Here is a 25,032-nt window from a genome sequence, read left to right on the forward strand (position 1 = left end):
ATTCATTAATAGCCGGCACTAGCGCTAGTACTTTTAAATGACTTTGTTTTTCCTTTAGAAATATCATTTTGCATTCGGACTGGGAAACATGCGTTACTTTACAGGCATACTATAGACACCCCCCAGATAGAAAATGTAAAGTAATATTTCACGTTTATTGTATTAATTTAAGCATTATTAAAATCACTGCTCCCGAAAAAGCGTCTGTTTTAAAAAAAAATTTGCATTGATACATGTCCCCTGGGGCAAACACTTTTTATGACAATAAGTTGCATATTAACCTTTAAAATTAGCACTTTTGATTTTTCTTTTTGTGTCCCATAGACTTTAACGGTGTTTGAGTGTTCATACAAATTTTTTGCCTGTTCGCATGTTCTAGATGCGAACTAAACAGGGGGTTGTTCGGCCCATCTCTGATCTCCACTAGCATTCTGGATATGTGCTTCAGCTTCTAGAGCAGTGGTCTCCAAACTGTAGCCCAGGGGCCAGATGTGGCCCTTGCTTGCATTTATCTGGCCCTTTGGGCATTATCCCCTCCACTGTCAGCAACGGTGGAGCATAGTTCCTGCCACTGACATGGCTAATAGGACACTGTTCCTCCCACTGACACCAATGATGGGACACTATTCCTCCCACTGACACCTAGGGCTGTCTTTACCGCATGGCAAATGGGGAAGCTGCCCAGGGCCCTGTCACTGTTTGGGGCCCAAAGCAGAGCTGCCCATTAAGCCCACGTGCTGCCCACAAATCGGCGCTAAAAATCCCCACACACAGCCAAGCAGACAGTCTGTCACTGTCATCAGCGGTGGCGGCACGCGCACAGTGCAGCAGTCAGTGCCAGTGCTGTGTTTTTTCGACCGAGGAGCTGGCCGCGGGTGACGCTCTGGCCCCCGCCCCTTGCAATGCGTACACTGTGCACAGTGTACCTGATCAGAGGAGCAGAGGAGGAGTGTGAGACCACGGCGCGGAGTGGAGTGGTGCCTGCCCACGCTGGTTGCCATCAAGCTAGCACTGTACAATGTTAGGACATACAGGGGTTGCTACAGCATTGCAATGGATAGAAAATTGATAGAAAATTTATCGTGATACACTACAAAGGGAATCCAGATCAGAAGAGTTTACAATAATTTTCTGATGGCAGTTTGAAACTTGCAGAGAAGAAAGGAGACTGACAGAGGAACTGGACTTCATCAGGGCCATCTTTATCGCAGGGCAAACGGGGCAGCTGCCCAGGGCCCTGTCACTGTTTGAGGCTCAAAGCAGAGCTGCCCGTTAAGCCCATGTTCTGTCCACAAATCAACGCTAAAAATGCACAGTGTACCTGATTAGAGGAACAGAGGAGGAGTGTGAGACCACGGTGCAGAGTGGAGTGGTGCCTACCCACGCTGGTTTCCACCAAGCTAGCACTGTACAATGTGAAGACATACAGGGGCTGCTACAGCATTGCGATGGATATAAAAATTATCATGATACACTACAGAGAGAATCCACATCAGAAGAGCTTTAATAATTTCTGAAACTTGCCGAGAAGAAAGGAGACTGGCAGAGGAACTGGACAGCTCTGACTCTTCATCCAGACAGCAAAGGTTGGTATAACTATACATGCCATGGCCCCATGCTATTCACCCTCTACTCAAAATACAGTTAAAGCTGAACTCATTGTATAATGTGTATTGCACTTACATTAGTAATTACATTGGTCCAGCTTGGCTGATCCCTCTGGGTGGATCCTAATTATCTTACAGGTCTCAGATCGGTCACTTGGCACGAGCGCCATTCACAGCACGCCTTGCATTCTTTTGAATCAAGGAGGAGAGACTGGGCGGTGACAGTTACAGAAATCAGTGTGCAGTAACTTCTAGCAACCAATGGGTGAGCAGTGATGGTGTGCAGTAACCTATAGCAACACAATCAGTGAGCAGTAATGGTGTGCAGTAACTTCTGCAACACAATCGGTGAGCGGTGATGGTGTGCAGTAATCTCTAGCAACCCAACCAGTGAGCGGTGATGGTGTGTACTAACTTCTAGCAACCCAATCAGTGAGCGGTGATGTGTGCACTAACTTCTAGCAATCCAATCAGTAAGCAGTGATGTGTGCACTAACTTCTAGAAACCCAATCAGTGAATGATGATGTGTGCACTAACTTCTAGCAACCCAATCAGTGAGCGGTGATATGTGCACTAACTTCTAGCAACCCAATCAGTGAGCGGTGATATGTGCACTAACTTCTAGCAACCCAATCAGTGAGCGGTGATGGTGTGCAATAACCTATAGTAACACAAACAGTGAGCGGTGATGGTGTGCTGTAACCTATAGCAACCCAATCAGTGAGCGGTAAGGGTGTGCAGTAACCTATAGCAACACAATCAGTGAGCAGTAATGGTGTGCAGAAACTTCTAGCAACCCAAACATTGAGCGGTAATGGTGTACAGTAACCTCTAGCAACTCAATCAGTGAACAGTAGTGATCTGATGTAATCTCTGGCAACCAATCAGTGAGCGCTAAGCATAGGCTGTAATCTCTGGCAACCAATTTCAATCACTGCGTGATATGCTGCAGTAAACTAATTTTGAGTCGACCTGCTATTTTTTTTGTATGTCTCAGAATGTAGGGGGGGGGTCAAGAAAATGTTTGCCCAGGGCCCAATCAATATTAAAGACAGTGCTGCTGACACCAATAATGGGACACTATTTCTCCCACTAAATAAAGTAGATATTTGCCAGCACACCATGGATCGACACAAAGAAGCATCCAAATAGATAGTTTAGTGCACGATCACAACACAAGGTTGCATAGAGTGCAACAACAACGGGGCACTATTCCTCCCCCTAATAGCAAAGAGGGGATACTATTTACTTCCACTAACCTCAGGACATTTTCTACTCCTGCTGGCCACAGTCTGGCCCACCTAAATTTTGAAGACCAGTAAACTGGCCCTTTGTTTAGAAAGTGTGGGAACCCATGTTCTAGAGGGATCCCACAGGGTATGTGTGACAAACCTAGCGTGTTGTTACGGTATGGTATATGCATAGTACATTGGTCAAAGCTGCCATACCTGGAATTCATCTTTAAGGACATATATCAATCAGTACTTGGGATAGTAATTGACTGTTCTCCTCCTCCACAAGGGTGCATATCAGTCATTTTTTGGATTACTCAAAGTTTAAGATAGTGCTATTATTTTGCACAAAAGGCCATTCCCTGTCCCCTATCAGCATATGGAATGCCATAAGGCAGCAGGAGGAAAACGGTGGAATATTATGAGGAGGAATGTTTGATTGTTAAAGATTAGGAGGAGAAGTGTTGGAGTGCTGAAGGTTAGCAAAAGTGTTGGGTGGTGAAGGTTAGGAGGAGAAGTGTTGGGGTGCTGAAGGTTAGGAGAAGTATTATGCTCCGTACACATGGTCGGAATGTCCGACAGAATATGTGTGATCGGAACTTGTTGTCGGAAATTCTGACCGTGTGTGGGCCCCATCGGACTTTTTCCATTGGAATTTCCAACACACAAAGTTTGAGAGCATGCTATAAAATTTTTACGACAACAAAATCCAATCCTTTAAATTACGATCATGTGTAGACAAATCCAACGGACAAAGTGCACTCTCAGAATAAATTAAGAGATGAAAGCTTTTGGCTATTGCCCCGTTTATACTACCGGCGTACGTGTTTTACGTCACCGCGTTCAGAACGATCAGATTTTCCGACAACTTTGTGCAACCGCGTGTATGCAAGAGAAGTTTGAGCCAACATCCGTCGGAAAAAATCCATGGATTTTGTTGTCGGAATGTCCGATCAATGTCCGACCGTGTGTACGGGGCATTAGAGTTCTGGCATCAGCAGGAAATATAGTGTGAAGTTTCAAGGGAGATGTGTCACCCCTTCTCAATACAAGGGGAATGTTCTGGTACATCTACACCCACCATTGCAGAGGGAGCCCAAGTAGAAGAATGACTGTAGGAAAAGAAAAAACACAAAGCCATTACTATTTCACGTGTGTAAAAACAGAAGACATGGAGAAGTAGGTATTCACACTTGGAAACATTTAAAGGCAATGGCCAACAAAAAGGTAAGTAACAAAGTGCTTCTTTTACAGGCTTACAGGCTTAGCTTAGTTTACAGAGTCAATTTAAGATAATAAAACAGTCATATAGAACAGTTATGTGCATTATTATTGCAAGTGGAAGAATCATTATAATATTATCTGGTACTACCTGTGTATTTCAATCGTATGATTTATTTGTCATACAAAATATTTAGCACTGATCCTTGCTGAATAGAGTTTATTGTAAGGAAATTCTGTGTCTTGGTTTAAAGTTGTTAAAATTATATGGATAACAGAGAACTAAACTTAACCACTCACAAATAAACTACCTGCACAAACAACTAAAAGTCGATAGAAGATGATGTCAGTATATTGAGAACAAAGAGAGATGTATGGTACTGAACTGTATAAAAGGAGGGAAGAGAAGCCATCATATTGTATTGTCATTGTGATATCCATGCTTCAGAGGTCTGTGTCACAATGGAGAATTATAGGCTTTAATTAAAGAAGAACCCAGTGATCGGAGCTATGGTCATATCATATACCTACATCTTCCAGTTCTGTGTAATTCTACAATGTATGACACTCTGGAGATCAGGATTGCAGAGTCCGGCCTGTGCCCTTCATTTTACTGATGTATTTGATGAATTCCAATATTTCCGGGATGGAGATTTGATCATTGGAGGAGTGTTCACTGTGAGATCAGAAGTAGATCTAGAATCACCTGAAAAAAGGACATACAGGTGTGTAACGTATTTGCTAGGAAGAAAAAAATGTGATCAGGGTGACAAAGAACAACACATAGGACTTTACAAAATGATTGGAAGAAATGCATGTGATGGAAATATTATAAGAATGTATATAGAACGTCTTCTCATTTACATGCAAACCAAGCTGTCCAGAAAGTGACAGAGGGTAGGTGACAGGGATGGGTGACAGTGACAGGGGGTTGGTGATGGTGACAGGGGATGGGTAACAGTGACAGGGGATGGGTGACAGTGACAGGGGGTGGGTGACAGTGACAGGGGGTTGGTGATGGTGACAGGGGATGGGTAACAGTGACAGGGGATGGGTGACAGTGACAGGGGGTGGGTGACGGTGACAAAGAGTGGGTAACGGTGACCGGGGGTGGGTAATGGTGACAGGGGTTAGGTGACAGGGATGGATGACGGTGACAGGGGATGGGTGACAGTGACAGGGGGTAGGTGACGGTGAGGGGGATGGGTGACAGGGGATGAATGATGGTAACAGGGGGTAGGTGACGGTGACAGGGGATGGGTGACAGTGACAGGGGATGGGTGACAGTGACAGGGGTGGGTGACGGTGACTGGGGTAGGTGACGTTGACAGGGATGAGTGACGGGGTAGGTGACAGGGATGGCTGACAGTGACAGGGGATGGGTGATGATGACAGAGGGTGGGTGACGGTGACAAAATTTGTAACAATCTATAACAATGTCAGGGTGTTGGAGAAGTTGCTGGAAGAGTCTTTTCTTTAAAGCTGAAAAGTGTGGGGATTCCTCCATCCGCTCTGTTTGTGTGGATGGAGTGATCGTTTACTTTTTGTTGTTGTAAAAGAGATTACTTTAAATCCTCCCCATTGAAACATTGTATTCTGGCAGCGAGACTCTCTACTTGCAGAATACACAGATTTGTGTTCTACTAAGCCTCGGGTTTCAGAAAATATATTAGGTTCCGGGGGACTTTGAGATAATTTTTTAACTAAAAATTAAGATTTTTTATGTGTGTTCTGTGCAAAAAAAAAAAAAAAAAGGGGGAACAAGGTTAAATCCAGGGGGAAGTTTTTTTGTGGAAAGTGTTAAGTGCGTTCACACTTTAATTCAAATTGTTCTGTCACCATTCTTTATACATACCTCAAAAACAAATTAAATTCATTAAATTTATCTTTCAATATGTTTTTATTTTAAAATATCACAAGATATAGTCCAAACATTTAGATGGCCCAACAAAGGCCCAGATAACAAATTTTACATATAGATATGAGCAAAATTCAGTTGTGTTCGGCAACATGAAACATCTCATGGAAAAGAGAAACTGGAATCTTACAGTGGATCAGGTCAAAGTGTATTCCGACCTTGTGGTGTGCTCGGTCAGGGACAGTAGTGAACCGTCTGAAAAGTAGTACCTGCGGATAAGGGGGGATTGCCTGAACCGGGCACCCCTAATGGGATCTTCCTGTGCCCCAGCAGGGTCCCCTCCCCCCGCCCACCTCATCTTTGACTACGCCCCCCCCAGAGCTTAACAAGGATGACCCCTGTTTGACACAGATAGAGTGTCATTTGTCCAGACAGGTTTTTATTTTTGCCGAGTTAGCTCATAAACAATCAACTAATGTTAAGACCTTTTGTCTAACTGTACCTAAAAAAAAAAAAAAAATTATGGAAGAAGAGGGGAAAGAAAGGAGGAAGAGGAATAGGACGGGAGAGGGGAAGTGACAGAAACACATGCTTGACTTTAGCTGGAAGTTACAGGTGTGTTATGGGAAACCCCAGCCTCTAAGGGTATTCCACAATATGCTGCCTAAGGTGACCACACAGTTTCAAATTTGTGGGGTGTGTCTGATATGATGCTGGCTAGTTTTTCTTGGGTCATTATCCATGAAATCTTGCGCTTTATAGCTAGAAAGGATACCTTTGGTTGTTTCCAAGCTCTGGCTATGGTGAGTTTTGCACCACTGAGCATGAAGTGGATCAACTTACGGTTAGGTTTAGAGATATGGGGGATATGGGCATTTAGAAGGGCTACCGATGCGGACCTGGGGACTTCGCATTTAGTGACTTTGTAAATTAGGTTAAAGATTTTCTTCCAAATTGGTCTGATTCTGGGGCATTCCCACCAGACGTGTACCATCGATCCCAGGAGTTGGCAGCCCCTGAAACAACTGGGGTCAGTTGTGGGGTAAATAGCTGCGAGTCTGGTGGGGGTCATGTACCACCTCATGAGAACTTTTAAATTCGCTTCCATGAGTGAAGTGTTTATAATACCTTGAAAGGCTCTAGAACCCGCCATCTGCCAGGTCCCCAGGTCCCACTCATGTTGGAGGTCAGCCTCCCATGCCGTCATATAGGTAGATTTCTTTGTCGGAAGGGTTAGTGACGAGTAGATGATTGATATGTCACCCCTCTGCCCCATCCCTTGTCCACACCAGAGCTCATATTCCGTAAGTTTGGGAGGGAGTGGTTTTTCCACCCAGAATTTGCATAGAAAGTGTGAGATCTGTCCGAATCAGAATTTCTCTGAATTTGGGCGATCAAGGGTGTTTATACAATGGCTTAGTGTGAACGGGCCTCTGGCTGTGAAAAAATGACCTATGCGGTATAGGCCTTTGTCGAGCCACCATTTAAAGGCTTTAATATCTAGTCTAGGAGGGAAGTTTGGGTTATGGAAAATGTGGGCTAGGGGCTGTCCCTTAGACATCAAAGATGAAAGATTGCGGATGCCATCCCATAGTTTGAAGGATTGGGAGAGGGAAGGCGACAAAATTGGTGGTCTTTGTTTTTGAGGGCACCAGAGAAGATAATCAAGTGTGTGTGTAGGGGTTGTAACCTGCCTTTCTATCTGGACCCAGTCAGGTTTTTCAAGTCTTGTGTATACTGTAGAGAGTTTAGCCAGTCTGGCTGCTAGGAAATATTTGTAGAGATGCGGTAGACCTACCCTGCCTTTTCTGCTATGTAGATATAGAGTGTGTTGGGGAATTCTGTATCCTGAGTTGCCCTAGATAAATCTCAGGATTTTACTTTGTAGAGATCGCAAGTGGTCCTTTCGGATTGAGACGGGGAGAGATCTAAAAAAGTACAGGATTCTAGGCAAAAGTGTCATTTTAATAGAATTTATTCTACCCATCCAGGAGAGTTCGCTTCTGGCCCAGGTCTGCTTTTAATTTTTTTATATAGGGGAGGGTAATTGTTAGCGTAAAGGGATTCCACTCGAGCTGTGAGGGTGACCCCTAGGTATTTGATAGAGTTGGGGCTCCATTCAAATTTAAAGGATTGTTGGAGGAGGGCGACTGTGGATAGCGGAAGGGATACGTTTAGGGCCTGAGATTTAAAATAGTTTACCGAGAGCCCAGAGATTTTAGAAAATTCCACTAGAGTTTTATGTAGGTTTGGTAGTGAGGTGACGGGAGAGGTCAAGAACAGGAGGATATCATCTGCAAATAATCCACATTTGTGGGTCTGGTCCCCGCATGTCACCCCCTGAATGTCCTTATTCTGTCGGATAGATGCAGCTAGGGTCTCTATTGCTATAGCAAATATAAGAGGGGACAGCGGGCAGCCTTGTCTGGTACCTCTAGCTATATTAATTGGGGTTGAGTAGTAGCCTTGTAAGCGAATTAATGCTTTGGGTAGAGAGTATAGGGCTTGCATCACCCCTATGAAGCGTGGACCAAAGCCCCACCTCTCGAGGAGGGAAAATATATATGGCCAGGACATGGAGTCAAAGGCCTTTTGTAGGTCAAGGGCCAGGATAAAGCCTTGTTGTTTAGGACCCCCCTCCCAATTGGATTGCAGTATGGATATAATGTCCACTGCTCTTCTCACCTGGTCTGGGCCTTGTCTGCCTGGTATAAATCCCACCTGGTCCCCGTGTATATATTTGCTTATAAATGAGGAAAGTTGATCTGCTAGAATTTTAGTAAGTATTTTGAGATCATTATTGATAAGCGAAATGGGGCGGTAGCTACCAACCTCTTCTGGGTTCTTGTCTGGTTTTGGAATGACCGTAATATATGCTGTATTGAGCTGAGCCTCTAAAGGGTCAACCTTTACTTTGGAGTTGAAAAACTTTGTCATATGCGGGGTGAGAGTGTCTAAAAAGGTTTTATAATATGGGACCGATAGGCCATCAGGCCCCGGTGCAGAGCCCGTGCGAAAGCCCTTGATAACCGCCGCCACTTCTTCCTCCTGAAAGGGAGCCTTGAGGATGTCTCTATGTTCGGTTTCTAGGGATGGGATGTTTATGCCATCTAAGAAGTCAGATACCACGTTCGCAGGTGGCTTTGAGGGGGGGAGCTATATAGGTCCAAGTAAAATTTCTGAAAAGCCTTCAATATTTTGGCTGTTTTAGCCGTGGGGTCTTGGCCTGCAATGCGTATCTTGGGGAAAGTAGAAATCCGTGGTTTCTTACCCTTTATTGGGACAGTAGTATGAGACTAGGGAGTACAAGTGTCCTCCTATTTTTCCCTTGACCAGGAGAAGCCTCCCATCCGGGTCATTAAGGTCTGAGATGAATTCAAAGTTGCAGGCTTTGGATAGAAGTATAGCGATGCCTCTGGTCTTATTGTCTGCGTTGGCGAGGTGAATATTGGGGTATTATGAGTGTACGAACTTTGGGTTGTATTGCCTAGGAAAATGGGTCTCCTGGAGCATAAGGATGTCGAGTTTGAGGGACTTGTAATAGTTAAATATTTTCTTATTTTCTCTTTTTTATGGGGGAGTTAAGCCCTTGTACATTATGTGTGGCTATTTTGAGGGAGCTCTGTGTGGGGTCAGCCATGGGACCGAGGATAAGCTCTATGCTTGTGTCTCCCGTCACTCACCCTTTAACGTTTTCTGACCATCAGATCTAAGTGGTTCCCTATAAGTTTCTTCAGCATCCAGCAGGTTCCCCGTCTTGTACTGATGATGTGATCTGCAAAGAGTAACCAAAGGATATGCATGTGGTTTGGGTACGGTTGGGAGATAGGTAGGAGGGTATAGAAAAAGGTAGGAAAGGTCTCCTAGTAAAGAGGAACTGTTCCCGGGGGGGAAGCCCCCCAAAAACCGCTACCTAGGTATGACAGGTAGGGCCTGTTCCATAAGGGAGCAGGCAACCCGTCCCCCAGAAACCAGCCTGAGTCTGAGGGAGAGGTGTTGACGCATGGGGCCCACCCCAGCCTAGATAAATGAGGAAATTTAGTAAAAAGCAGCAACCAGAAACAATAAACTTAGGTTGTGTGGTAATTGCCGGGGACTGGTACCGGGAACTCTTGGCCCTCTGTCTTCCCTCCTAAGTGGTGTAGGGTCCCACCTTCACAGGGGAAAACCCCACCCTTGCTCATTTAAAATTTTTTAAAGACACATCCGAGTTAAAACTTAGTAAATATAGGAGAAATAGTTCAGTCCCCTGGCCCAGAAGGAATCTGGGTTAAAACTCAGGTGGATCAAACCAGACAGTTTTTGTCGTCCCGTCGATGATCAGGGGGGACCGTTGTCTTTAGCCTTCTTGGTCTTTTTCCCGTTCCACAGGGGGGATTGGGGGCTGGTGGGGATTGGTCTCTTGGACGATCCAGGGATGCTGTGGGAAGTGTCCATAGCTGCTTCATGCGAGATGAAATGTAGTCGTAGGAGCAGTCTTTCGCCCTCAGGGAAGTTGGAGAATGAGTAATTTTTCCAGTTATCCGAGAACTTCACAGTGAAAGGGAAGGCCCACTTATATTTAATAACCCTTCTTGACAGGGCTAGGAGTAGCGGTTTAAGAGACCGCCTGCGTTGCATAGTGGATGGTGAGAGGTCTGCATATATTTGGACAGGGTGTCCTTGACACAGCACCTTGGGAGCAGACCAGGCCTGTCTCATTACCTCCTCTTTTACTGCGTAGAAGTGGGGTTTAGCTATAATGTCTCTTGGCGTTCCGTCCTTTCTAGGGGGTCCTAGAGCTCTGTGGGCCCTGTCCAGCTCCAGGCGCTGTTGTGAAATATTTGGAATCAGGTTCTGGATCACATTTTGTACAGCTGCATGGACATCATTGATGGATTCCGGGAGGCCTCTAATCCTGATGTTATACCTTCTCGATCGGTTTTCCAAATCATCGATCCTGGACGTGGCCACATCTAGTTGCTCCTGAAGTGTGTGCAAGTGATCCGAGTTCTGATTGGTGTTAGGGATCGTTTGTTCCAGCTTATCCTCAATGGCTTCTATCCTAGAGCCAAGATTCTGAAAGTTTGCCTTTAAATCTCCTGTGATCTTAGCAGCAGTTTGGGATAAACCCCTATCAAGGAGCTCTGATAGTTTCTGATACAAGTCTGCTACTGAGAAGGCCGGTGCTGCAGCCAGGGGATCAGCATGGAGTGTGTCTGCATGTCTGGCCATGTTAGGCCCAATGGGAGAGAGGGCATAGTCCCCTATGGATCGGTTTAGCAGCATTTCTGTGGAGGATGGGGACAGAGTCAGGGCTTGTGGTTTACTCACATGAGTCAGGGGGGTGTATGGCAAAGAAGTGGGGTTGATCGTCGGCCTCCCATCTGCTAAGTCCTCAGTGCTGTGGACATGAGGTCTTAGCGCGGCCGCCATCTTAGATATGCCTGCCGGATCACTAATAGTAAATTCTGGCCCTAGGTTCCTCCGTACTGCGGTGCCAGGCATAGGGGGGGTTCCGGATTGTCTGGGGACACTGCGGTGATCGATAGCTCCGTTCCCGGAGCTCTGTGTGCGGAATTATGAGTGCTGCTGAGCTGGGGTGGTGTGGAGCTCCTGGCTTAAGCCGCCATCTTCCGGGCTCCGTGCATGCGCCTCCCTAAATTCATTAAATTAATACACTGCGCTAAAGACTATATCCTTTATAATAAAAATATTAATAATATTAATACATGCTGCTACTTAAAAACCAAACAACTATCACCAATTGGGCTAATAATATTATTGCACAAACCAATAATTAATCACATTGTAGCGTATAATACTACATGTAAATGTCAAAATCACTTATGCCGCATACACACGGTCGGACTTTTCGTCTACAAAAGTCCGACGGACGCCGATGGACTAAAGCTGGCTGACAATCCGATCGTGTGTGGGCTTCCCCGGACTTTCAGTGGACTTTCAGCTGACTTTTCCAGCCTCAAATCTGACGGATTGTAGATTTGAAACATGCTTCAAATCTTTACGTCGTAACTCCGCCGGACCCAGAAATCCGCTCGTCTGTGTGCTAGTCCGACGGACAAAAACCCACGCTTGGGCAGCTATTGGCTACTGGCTATCAACTTCCTCATTTTAGTCCGGTTTACGTTATCATGTACGAATCCGTCGGACTTTTGTGTGATCGTATATAGGCAAGTCCGTTCGTAAGAAAGTCTGCCGCAAGTCCACCAAAAGTCCGTCGAAAGTCTGTCGAAAGTCTGTCAGACAGGCTGTCGGACTTTTGTAGCCGAAGAGTCTGACCGTGTGTACGCAGCCTTAAATGTTGTATACAAATATATTAACAAATCAATGAAATGAGAAAAAACTAAATTAAAATGAACAATGTGCAAAATGTAGTGCCTGTAATAGACAATTACAAGAGTTTTAAATGTGAGTGGTATATTTTTTAATAAATACAATTTTATTGAATTAATGCACTATTGGAAGCCTTCCTTTTTTTCTTGCATACATATGCGGTGTGATGAGATTTGTCCATCAGAGGGTGTTATAATCAAGTGATGACTGATTAACGGTTAAGCACTTTTGCCTTTTCTTGTTCAATATGTTTATTGAATTTACAATAAAAAGAAGAATATAACATTATATTGACATGTACATAAGATTCGGAAATTAAGAAACATTGTCATACAACTAATGATACCATCTCATTTAGATAATACAAGAAAGAGCTTAAATATATGCAAAAGGAGTTGAAAAAGAATCAAGAACAAACGCGATCTTATTATTAGAGAGTATAAGACCCTAAGAAGTATAAAAATAAAAATGAACAGAAAAAAAAAATTCCCTCAGTTATCTGCACATCAGTTGAGTCATGCCTCCAGAACACCCGGCCACTCCAAATGGGATCAAACTGTGGACGAATGGGGGCATGATCTTAAGATAATGAATTATAAATTTACAGAATAGAGGGAATGTTTGACAAATCTTAGAGTGATTAAGGTAAATATATAGTTCTGAATCCCAAAACTATACCTCTCACATGTGTACAGATAAAGATAGGAATATAACACCCTGTGAAAAGTGTCAGTATAAAAATAAAAACATTACAAAAATCATAAACTGTGAAAAGTCCATGGAAAAAGTTCACATGAAAAAAATCCAGCACAACAGCAGTTTTTCAACCTTCCTATGTGATAGATCTTCTACTCTTCCACCACACCACTGTGATAGTGACACCACTCCCTCTGAAGAGCGCACTCATCAGAATGTATAGCCTCCCACTCTCGTGTTTGGCAAAACAGCAATTGAACCACACCTGGGTTGCATGTGATGAACCGTGACTGCAATCAAGTCGGCTCCATATGTGAAAGACAAATGAATAACGTGCTCCACATAGCGTGATACCGTTTTTACAAATTTATTAAAATCACTCCAAGCACACTTCAATGGTTGCACTCACTTTTAAACTGAAACAAATAAGCCTTTGAACAAATCCACAGCAAATAACAGGATCAATGATCCAACGGTGCACCACGGTCACAGCGGACCTGAAGTGTAACCTGGTGTGTCTCTCACCCAACCTTCTTAGGCCCAGCAGTCCGATCGGCATAGTCCTCTCCAGACAGCAGTGTCTAATGTCAGTGCGATGGAATACTGTGTAACCACGCCCCAGACATGTTTCGTCGAAAAGACTTATTCAAATGGGATTGGTTACACAAGAGGTCCTTCAATCCTAATATACTACCCATGATCAATCATGTGATCATCATCAGTCATGTGATCCCCTGCTCTGCACATGCTCACACATGGTGTCCCCATGACCGTGAAGCACCGGTACAATGATTAAACACATAACTGGAATAAACATTTTTATGGTATTTTGTTAGAGTGCTGCGTCCAGCATTATCACATAAGACATATCCTAACTTGTAAAACACCACTAATTACAGTGATGATATGGATACACAAAAAAAATATGAGACAGCAAAAAATTTACTACAGAAAAAAAAAATGAAATAAAAAAAATATAATAAAAATAAAAAAGAACATTTCAACAGGAGATAATAACTATATCTAGTTAAAATATATAAGCTATATAAACCAGTCATGATGCTGTCATATAGCTCCAAAGGGCAAACAATACTTCAAGCACAGTCTGATCCCATTGACACTGAAAATATTAGAAAATATGAATGACTTCACGTAAAGCTAAGAAAAAAGAGAAGGGTGATAATAAGCAATCGATGGTCACTGTACAGACATCACCCTTGCTATACTAGATCTTTATATTAATTTGAACTGGAAGACTGAACTCTGTAAGCCTATACAGTGAATATATAGCTACACACTATGGTGTCTTTATTAAATGGCACCATCTTGTGTGCATTATATATAGAGTATATTATTATACAAGGGGACAGGTATCATAACCATGACTTGGTTGCACATGTATAATCCCTTTCATGACTAAGCCTATTTTTGAAATTTGGTGTTTACAAGTTAAAATCCATATTTTTTGCTAGAAAATTACTTAGAGTTCCCAAACATTATATATATTTTTTTAGCAGAGAATCTAGAGAATAAAATGGCGATTGTTGCAATATTTTTTATCACACGGTATTTGTGCAGCGGTGTTTTAAACGCAAATTTTTGGAAAAGGGACATTTTCATGAATTTTAAAAAATACAAACAGTAAAGTTACCCCAATTTTTTTGTATAATGTGAAAGATGATGTTACGCTGAGTAAATTGATACCAAACATGTCACCCTTTATAATTGCACGCACTCGTGGAATGGCGACAAACTACGGTACCTATGAATTTCCATAGGCGAGTCTTTAAAAATTTTTTTACGGTTGCCAGGTTTGAGTTACAGAGGAGGTCTAGGGCTAGAATTATTGCTCTCACTCTGACGATCGCGGCGATACCTCACATGTGTTATTTGAACACCGTTTACATATGCGGGCGCGACTTCCATATGCGTTTTCTTCGCTGCGCGAGCTCGCGGGGACAGGGGCACTTTAAAATTTTTTTTTTTTTTTTTGCTTTATAAATTGTGTTTTAAATTTTTTTTTTTTAACTTTTATTGCTGTCACAAGGAATGTAAACATCCCTTGTGACAGTAATAGGTGGTGACAGGTACTCTTTATGGAGGGATGGGGGGTCTAAAAGACCCCCATCCCTCCTTTACACTTCAAAGTATTCAGATCGCCGAAAATGGCGATTCTGAATACTGTGTACTTTTTAAAATTCGGCGCCATTGGCAGCCGAGTAAACGGGAAGTGACGTCATGACGTCACTTCCGCGTTTACAACGAGAAGGCTGGAACGATGCCACCCACAGCTTTGTTCCAGCCCGCCCCCAGCCGCCGAACGTACCCGATTGGACACCGGGCCTCCCGATCACACGGGAGGCCCGGTAACAGCGGCGGGAGGTGGCGGGAGGGGGGGATATCCCTTCCCGCTCCTCCGGTATAACAACCGAGCGGCTTTTAGCCGCATCGGTTGTTATACTCGGGTAGCCGATCGCCCGCTGTAAACAACGGTACCGGGATGATGCCTGCAGCTGCGGGCATCATCCCGGTATAACCCCGGAAAGCCGAGTACACATATCTGCATACGGTCGGCGGGAAGGGGATAAAGGTCAGTAAATGAAATACACAATTATTAATGGAATAAAGGTGGTATTATTGCACATACAAATTATTTCATAAAAGGGAGCTCTCATAAACTAAAAATCATTAATAAAGCAATTGAGGTCCATCTCAATGTTTAACCCCCTAGGTGTCATACATTTCATCAAGAAAATCCAGCGGGTTTCCCTCTTTGATAGGTCCCTTACTCTATTGGATTCCCTCCAAGAAGGATGGATGGTATCCAGACAGCAGAATTGTAACAGAGACGGGTTCTGATTATGCTTTTCTTTGAAATGTAGGGATATACTATGGTGACGAAAACCCAACCTGATGTTGGTGATATGCTCCCCAATCCGCACTTTGAGGAGTCTTTTTGTTCTTCCCACATAGAAAAGCCCGCATGGGCACCACATCAGGAACACCACGTGTGATGAATTGCAGGTGATGAATTCCTTGATACCAAAGGATTCACCCTCTCTATTGGTGACCCTCGTTGTCCCTCTATTGCTAATGTTGACCGTTTTGCAGCATTTGCATTTTCTACACACGAAAAAGCCCTTCAGATTAATTTTAAGGGCTTGTTGATCTGGAGGGTCCCATAGCTTTTTAACGACCAGATCACCAAAATTCGGAGCCCATCTATAGATAAACCTAGGTTGATTGTTTAGAATTTCTCCTAGATGTCTATCCCTGCCTAATATATGCCAATGCCTACGGTAGATGTTCTCTACTTCTTTGTATTGGCAATGAAAACTGGATATAAAGCTCAACTGATGTTGATCATTAGAGCTCTGGTTCTCAGTTTTCTTTACCAAACATGTTTCTCTTGGAATTTCAGAAATCTCTTGAATAACGTCATTCAAGGATCCCTCAGTGTAACCCTTCTGTAGGAACTTATTTTTCAATATTTGAGCTTGTTGATGGAAGTCAATCGTTCTCGTGCAGTTACGTCAAATTCTCAACATCTGTCCCCTGGGTATATTTTGGATCCAAGATGGATGATGGCCACTATGAATTGACAGAAAACTATTGCGGTTGAAGTATACCATAGTGATCAACCTGGTGTTCTCTTTTTCAATGATCACATCCAAAAAATTGACACTCCCCTCACTGATCTGATGGTCCAACCTAATATTGTTAGTATTCTGATTAAGGTCTTCTAAGAACCTCATCACAGACTCAAGTGAGCCCTCCCAAATGAATAGGAGGTTGTCTATGAAACGACGGTAAAATTTGAGTTGCGGACACCTTCTACTGAAAACATATGTATCCTCCTATTCGGCCATGAACAGGTTGGCGAGGCTGGGATCGTATTTGGTTCCCATAGCCACGCCAACCTGCTGTGAAAAAAACTGCCCATTTCACCAAAAATAATTGTGTGTCATACAGTAATCAAGGGCCAGTCCCAAAAACCGTTTCTGGGTATGAGGTATATTATCCCTTTTACTCAAAGCCCAGTTCAAAGCCAAGGCTGCATCCTCATGCTGGATGATCGTATATAACGATCGCACGTCTGCTGTAATCAGGTATGTTTCTGACGTAGTGTTCAGTTGGACATCATTCAATAGTATTAATAACTCTGAAGTATCCTTTAAATAAGCTTTAGTGGTTTTGTCACTCGGCTGGAGAAACTTATCCAAAAATTCCCCTAATCTTGCCGTGACTGATCCTATACCATTAACTATAGGGCGTGCTGGTGGAACCTGAGAATTCTTGTGTATTTTGGGCAATGTATAGATGATGGGGACCCTACATGCGCTCGGTACTAAATATCGTTTTTCCTTAGAGCTGAAGGCACCAATATTGTATCCCCATTCAATCAAAGCATCCAGCTGAGCATGGTATGACTCTGTAGGGTCCATTCTTCATTTTCTATAAGTGACATCATCACTCAACAACTTATTTAATTGAGAAACATAAAAAGACTTGTCCATCACCACTACCCCCCACCTTATCTGCCGGGCGGACAATGATGTCCTTCCCATCTTCAAGCGATTTGATACCGTCTCTGATATATTCGGGTTTATTCTTTTCTTAGGGGTTAATTCTTCAATGCCCATAAGCACTACGTTTTTGAACACTTCAATAAAGTGGTTACTAGGGTTCTGGGGATTAAATATGGACCTATTCTTCAGACCACTGCCTATATTCTGAGCCGCACGGGGCACCCTAGAACCAGAATTTCCCAGCTGGCTGATGAAGTACTTTTTAATATTCAGTGTTCTGATGAATTTATGTGTATCAATGTATACTTCAAATTTATTTAAGCTTTTTTACGGTGCACACTTCAAACCCAAATTGAGTAAATTTAATTCATTTTGATTCAATTCTGCTTTACTTAAATTATAAATTCCCTTATTTAATTGTCCCTCATCCGTTTTTTTGGGTTGCGATTTTCGCCCTGCCCTACATCCCCTTCTTGTCTTTGTTCCAATGGTCTGTCTCCATGTTGGTAATGAAGTGGTGTATTTGTGTCTCCTCCTTTGTGATTGTTCACTTGAGGATTTCTTTTGTGGTGCCCTTTCCCTCTCCCCCCTCTCCCCCCTGTCCCTGAAAAGGGGTGGGTAGGTATGGGTTGGAGTGATTCCCATAATATTCATCATCAGCTAGTGTCTGATACCTGTTATATAATGGAATATCATTCCTCAAATGTGAGTCATAATTTGGAGGCGGGTAATGTTGCCATTGTTGATAATTCTGTGGAGGAAAATAATTATTCCTCTGTGGTGTATTCCCTCTATTGGGTCCTGGTGATTGATAATATCATGTGGTGTTCCCTCTAGTGGTATAAGGGGATGATTCCTGTGAATATCGGTGGCTCTCCATTCCCTGAGTAGTGGACCTCATCCGCTGATGCTGTCAATTCGATCCACCATTCCTATTCACTTGTGCCCCCCCTTTTATTTGGGGGACCTTCCTTCCATTCAGTCACATTGGTCGTATCCTTAATTACACTCTTTGTGATATTTATAACATTCATATCCTTCCTAGAGGCCTCTACATCCGTCCCTTCAAGATGTTGTCCCTGCCACATATAAATGTTATTAGATTCAAAATCATTGTGATCCCTAATGTATTTTTTGACCTTTTTCTTTTGTGTCTCTCGGTCTATTTTTTCAAGTTTTTTCTTCATATGTGCATTGAATTCCTTTACCTGGTTGGAATCTTTAATAGGTTCTAATAAAGTTTGTAAAGCTTTGATTTTTTGATTCACCATTTCCAACTTGATATGTTTTCTCTTTAAAACTAAGGCTTGAAGTTCTCTACCTTCTTTATTAAAAAATTCAAGCCATTCATCCATATACTTTTATTCAGTAAGACCATCCTGAGGGGACACCTCCCACCTCAGGCTTCTAAAAATAAGATTCTCCTTTGCTTTATGTTTAAACATAAAAATATCCCACCAAGTTTTAACTTGTTTCTCTAAAAGATTTTCCAAACTCTTTAAAGACCCCGAGACATCTTCCTCACCATCAGTGATTAACTGATTGGCGGAAAAAATATCTTCCGGGATTATCTGTCTGTTAGACAGAAAGTTAATGGCATCCATGGCTGCAGGTGGTAATTAAAATAGACAATGATTTGTAGCAAGAGAGGTAACAATAAGCCGCCCTTGGTTCTCTCTTACTCCACTGCGCCAAAGACCAGTGACAAAACGAAATAATTGTTGTGTAAATGAATACAAGATGTGTACATACACAGTGTACAGTGAAAAGCTGCCACTTAATTAAATGTGTAAATTGTTCTGAATCCCAAAACTATACCTCTCACATGTGTACAGATAGAGATAGTGGCACTAATATATATATTTGTAAAGATATGAGTCAAAACATCATGATACCGGTGACACTCTAATTCTATACAAAAAACAGTAATAAAGATAGGAATATAACACCCCGTGAAAAGTGTCAGTATAAAAATAAAAACATTACAAAAACCATAAACTGTGAAAAGTCCATGGAAAAAGTTCACAAGAAAAAAATCCAGCACAACAGAAGTTTTCCAATCTTCCTATGTGATAGATCTTCTACTCTTCCACCACACCACTGTGATAATGACACCACACTGTGATAAAATATATGCGACAAAGTGCATAAAAGGGACGCCCCTTTGGACTTTTTAGGGCAGGAAAAAAGTAGGAAAAGTAATTATGAGTAAAAGGCAAACATATGCCAACTTAATTTACAAGAATGAAAAATATCTAAAAGACAGAGATGCAATAGACAAAGTGAATAATGTAGAAATTAGTTGATATAAGATATACAAAGCATGGATATAAATTATCACCCAAAGCCATCAAACCCAAGAGACCAACCCAATCCAGGTGGGTATGGTAAGGGTAGGTGGCTAGTGTGTACATCCCGACATGTTTCGGAAAAAACGTAATCAGACGTATATATTCCTTCTTCAGGGGAGTTTACACAGATGGGTAGAAATATTTCTTGTCTCTGAAACATAGATACGTAAATATGTAGTAATATTACAGCAGTGACATAGCAAAAAAACCTCAAAGGATGGCTTATTCATGCCACTATATGGAGTAACCAAGTGCATAGTACTTACATAGTCAGACTCATGTGAGGGGTAAAAAACATACAAATAAGGGGTCACATGCTGGCTGCAGGGGTCCACAGATGGCAAGGGAGGTCCATGTGTCAATATGCAAATTCGCCAAAGCACGTTCACAAGGGACACCCGATCCTCCCTGCAGCGAACAGATAATCGCCACTGTAGGGAGAAATTTTACCAAAAAGGGGATATGTTAAAAGTAAGAAAATATAAAGTAGATCTCACAGGATATGAAATAAAAAATAAGCAAAGAAGCTGTAACAAGCGTATAAGGAGAACAGCTACACCTGTGTATGACCTACACATGGTATGGTTCTTACCTCAAGCTGAGCATGGACATCTGCTGCTGAAAACCCGGTGGTGGCTAGTGAATTAACACAGGCCATCCGGGTGTGAGCACTAAAATACCTGTGTGTTTGTAAAACCAACCAATGAGTGAGAGCAATCATGTCGGTACAGCTGTGTGTGAACACAGCAAAAACGAGGCTAGTATGGGAGCATATCTCAGATATCAAGATGTGCGAGGGGGGGTTTTCACGCCCACTGAAAACAGCCAATAGGGTACAGATAAAGAGATTCGCCAACACAGCTGTGTATAAGCACAGCGTGATGGCACAGGTCTCAAGGGCGTACCTCAGGCACAGGGGCGTGTGGCACAGCCACGCCCACAGGTGGCGTGATGGCGTCACGCGCCGACTCACCTCCGGTGAGTGAGCATCCACCGATCGTCATGGAGACGACGGTGGGAGCGTGGAGACGCTCCTCCCCATGCAGCAAACAGAAGGCAAGGACGGAGATTAGTCTGTCATTGGCCCTCGCTGCACAAGTGGAGCCCACCCGCCGGGGTATTCCGCCTTAAGCACTTTATTAATTGTAAAACTCCCGGCGTGGTATACTTACTCACATGTGAATGTGGGTGTTACTACGTCGAGAAGACTATCAACGTTTTTTGGAAAAGAATATATCAACATATTCTAACTATTTCAAAACGTGACCCCGATGTGACTATTGGCCGACATATGGCCTCTGTACATCCAACCTCAATCCCCAGGATTTACTTCCTGGGACTTGATCGCATCCATTTTCATTCTAGAGGTGGTGACTTCAACAAGAGCCTCCTTCAATGTGAACTCAGGTGGATTCATAATTTACGAGCTACCTTGCCACCGGGATTGAACAAGGCCTTTAACTTTAGAACATTCCTCCCCGGCTTCTCCTCTGGAGTCTGTGAGCTTAATTTGTGAACTCTTTCGTCCTCTCCTTTCCCTTCCCTGTAGCTCCTCTGCCTATAAGATTTAATTTTTTTTTTTTTTATTTATTGTATCCTCCACACTTTTCTATTATGTGCAACAATATACTGTTTTATAAATTGCTGTACTAACAATGAACTCTATTTATGTGGCCTGTTTTGGCAATGCTGTATTATCAATTGTGGTCATCTTTCCTATGTTCAAACATTTACTAAGCATGACTATATGCCAGTAAATTTAACAATGTGTCTAATTCAATTCCCTTTTTTCTTTTGTTTTTTGTAAACCTGCTGGCTGCCTTCTTCAATCTGTCCACTAGATGGCTTGTAGTTTTTTGTTCCTGTGCCTTATTGCTTTTGTTCTCGCACCAACACCCGGCGGGTGGGCTCCACTAATCTTTGTCCTTGCCTTCTGTTTACTGCATGGGGAGGAGCATCTCCACGCTCCCACCATCGTCTCCATGATGATCGGTGGATGCTCACTCACCAGAGGTGAGTCAGCGCGTGACGCCATCACACCACCTGTGGGCGTGGCTGCGCCACACGCCCCTGTGCCTGAGGTACGCCCTTGAGACCTGTGCCGTCACGCTGTGCTTATACACAGCTGTGTTGGCGAATCTCTTTATCATGATGATCAGTTGATGCTCACCCACCGGAGGTGAGTCAATGTGTGATGCCATCACGCCACCTGTGGGCATGGCGCGCCCTTGCACCTAAGGTACGACCTGTGCCATCACGCTGTGCTTATACATGGCTGTGTTGGTGAATCTCTTTATCTGTACCCTATTGGCTGTTTTCAGTGGGCGTAAAAAACCCCCCCTCGCACATCTTGATACCTTAGATATGCTCCCATATTAGCCTCGTTTTTGCTGTGTTCACACACAGCTATACCGACATGATTGCTCTCACTCATTGGTTGATTTTACAAACACACAGGTATTTTAGTGCTCACACCCGGATGGCCTGTGTTAATTCACGAGCCAACACCGGGTTGTCAGCAGCAGATGTCCATGCTCAGCTTGAGTAAGAACCATATCATGTGTAGGTCATACACAAGTGTAGCTGTTCACCTTATGCGCTTGTATAGCTTCTTTGTTTCTTTTTTATTTCATATCCTGTGAGATCTCCTTTATATTTTCTTACTTTTAACATATCCCTTTTTGGTACAATTTCTCCCTACAGTGGCGATTATCTGTTCGCTACAGGGAGGATCGGGCATCCCTTGTGAACGCGCTTTGGCGAATTTGCCTATTGACACATGGACCTCCCTTGCCATCTGTGGACCCCTGCAGCCAGTTTTTTCGGAAACATGTCGGGATGTACACACTAGCCACCTACCCCTACCATACCCACCTGGATTGGGTTGGTCTCTTGGGTTTGATGGCTTTGGGTGATAGCTTATATCCATGCTTTGTATATCTTATATCAACTCATTTATACATTATTCACTTTGTTTATTGCATCTCTGTCTTTTAGATATTTTTCATTCTTGTAAATTAATAAAGTTGGCATATGTTTGCCTTTTACTTATAATTACTTTTCCTACTTTTTTCCTGCCCTAAAAAGTCCAAAGGGGCGTCCCTTTTATGCACTTTGTCGCATATATTTTATCAAAATTTTTTAGGATGATGGCAGGCCTGCACACCACCCAATTCTCATATAATTCAATTCTTTCAAGGTAAATATATACGTGTTTTCTTCACGTATAGAGTAAATATAGACTATACACAAAAAAAAGGTGATATCATAAGAAAAATGAACAATGTATGATGGAAATATCAATACTGGTAAATGATCTCATGTATGAGGATAATAAGATGGAAAGAAAAAAGAAGAAAAAAGGAAAGGAGAAACAAGGGAAAGATACTATTAACAGAACCAAAAGTGAGCAACACAAGCTTTAATCTACATATGAGAAATAAAGTCAATATGTGGAGAAAGAAAAAAGTAAGAAAGAAAGAAATAAAGAGAGAGAAAGAATCTCTCGTGGTGGTGGTGCGGCCCCCACCCAGGCAGTGCACATGTCTAATGACATGGAGTGGAAGGAAGAAGAGTAAACTTAGCAAGGTAATAATAACGATTGGTCAAAGTCAGTCGGTAAGTAATGTTTGACCCCAGGTTGCCAAATCTTGCGAAATATATTTATATTATTATTTTATATAGCCGTCATTTTGGCAAAAATAAGGGCTCTGTTCATCCTATGTTTAGCCTCAGCCACTACCAAAAGTTTGAGATTTCCATGCTTTGGCTATAGTTTGTTTAGCTGCAGTGGCAAGGTGAATGAATAATTTGAATTGAGTTTGCGTTAGAAAGAAAAGAGGTACCCAGAGCTTTGGAGGCCATCTCAAATATTTTCTTCCAAAATTCTTGGACTATCGGGCATAGCCACCAGATATGAAAGTGTGTTCCAGGTGTTGGACATCCCTGAAAACATGAGTCTGAATAGGATGGGACAAATGTTGCTATTCTGGCCGGTACTAAATACCATCGTGCCAAAACTTTAAAGTTGGTTTCTAACGCAAAGCAATTTGGGGAAGAAGTTTTAGTAGCTAACCAGATATTAGACCACTCTTATATGTCAAAAGCAGGGATGAGCTGAACACCCTTCGGTTCGCAGCAGAACTTGCGAACAGGCAAAAAATTTGTTCGAACACGCGAACACCATTAAAGTCTATGGGACACGAACATGAATAATCAAAAGTGCTCATTTTAAAGGCTTATATGAAAGTTATTGTCATAAATAGTGTTTGGGGACCTGGTTCCTGCCCCAGGGGACATGTATCAATGCAAAAAGATTTTTTAAAAGGGGCCGTTTTTTCAGGATCAGTGATTTTAATAATGCTTAAAGTGAAACAATAAAAGTGTAATATTCCTTTATATTTTGTACCTGGGGGTGTCTATAGTATGCCTGTAAAGGGGCGCATGTTTCCCGTGTTTAGAACAGTCTGACGGCAAAATGACATTTCAAAGGAAAAAAAGTCATTTAAAATTACTCACGGCTATTAATGAATTGTCGGTCCGAAAACTACATGGGATTTACCCTCAGGGGAACCCCAAACCAAAATTAAAAAAAAATGCATGGGGGTCCCCCCAAATTCCATACCAGGCCCTTCAGGTCTGGTATGGATATTTAGGGGAACCCCGTGCCAAAATTTTTAAAAAAATGGCGTGGGGGTCCCCCTAAATTCCATACCAGGCCCTTCTGGTCTGGTATGGATATTAAGGGGAACCCCTCACCAAAATTTAAAAAACAAATGGGTGGGGGTCCCCCTCAAAATCCATACCAGACACTTCAGGTCTGGTATGGATTTTAAGGGGAACCCGTGCCAAAATTGAAAAGAAAAAAAGGGGGGTCCCCCCAAAAATCCATACCAGACCCTTATCCGAGCACGCAATCTGGCAGGCTGCAGGAAAAGAGGGGGGATGAGAGAGCGCCGCTCCTCCTGAACCGTACCAGGCCACATGCCCTCAACATTGAGAGGGTGTTTTGAGGTAGCCCCTCAAAGCACCTTGTCCCCATGTTGATGAGGACAAGGGCCTAATCCCCACAACCCTTGGCCAGTGGTTGTGGGGGTCTGCGGGCGGGGGGTTTATCGAAATCTGGAAGCCCCCTTTAACATTTGATTGCTAATAAGTACTTGCAATTGGGGTATATATATATATATATATATATATATATA

At 42.9% G+C, this 25,032-nt stretch overlaps 1 protein-coding gene across 1 annotated transcript in view; it reads left to right on the forward strand.

Annotated features, from left to right (window-relative positions):
- Window positions 1–4,571: 4,571 nt before the first annotated feature.
- LOC141127181 (vomeronasal type-2 receptor 26-like) overlaps window positions 4,572–25,032 on the forward strand; it is a 172,607-nt gene continuing 152,146 nt past the window's right edge. The window contains exon 1 of the mRNA XM_073613780.1: window positions 4,572–4,786. Within this exon, the coding sequence (XP_073469881.1) occupies window positions 4,572–4,786 (215 nt within the window). The remainder of the gene's footprint in view (window positions 4,787–25,032) is intronic.

This window comes from Aquarana catesbeiana, linkage group LG01, assembly GCF_042186555.1.
Source record: "Aquarana catesbeiana isolate 2022-GZ linkage group LG01, ASM4218655v1, whole genome shotgun sequence".
Classification (NCBI taxonomy): Eukaryota; Metazoa; Chordata; class Amphibia; order Anura; family Ranidae; genus Aquarana; species Aquarana catesbeiana.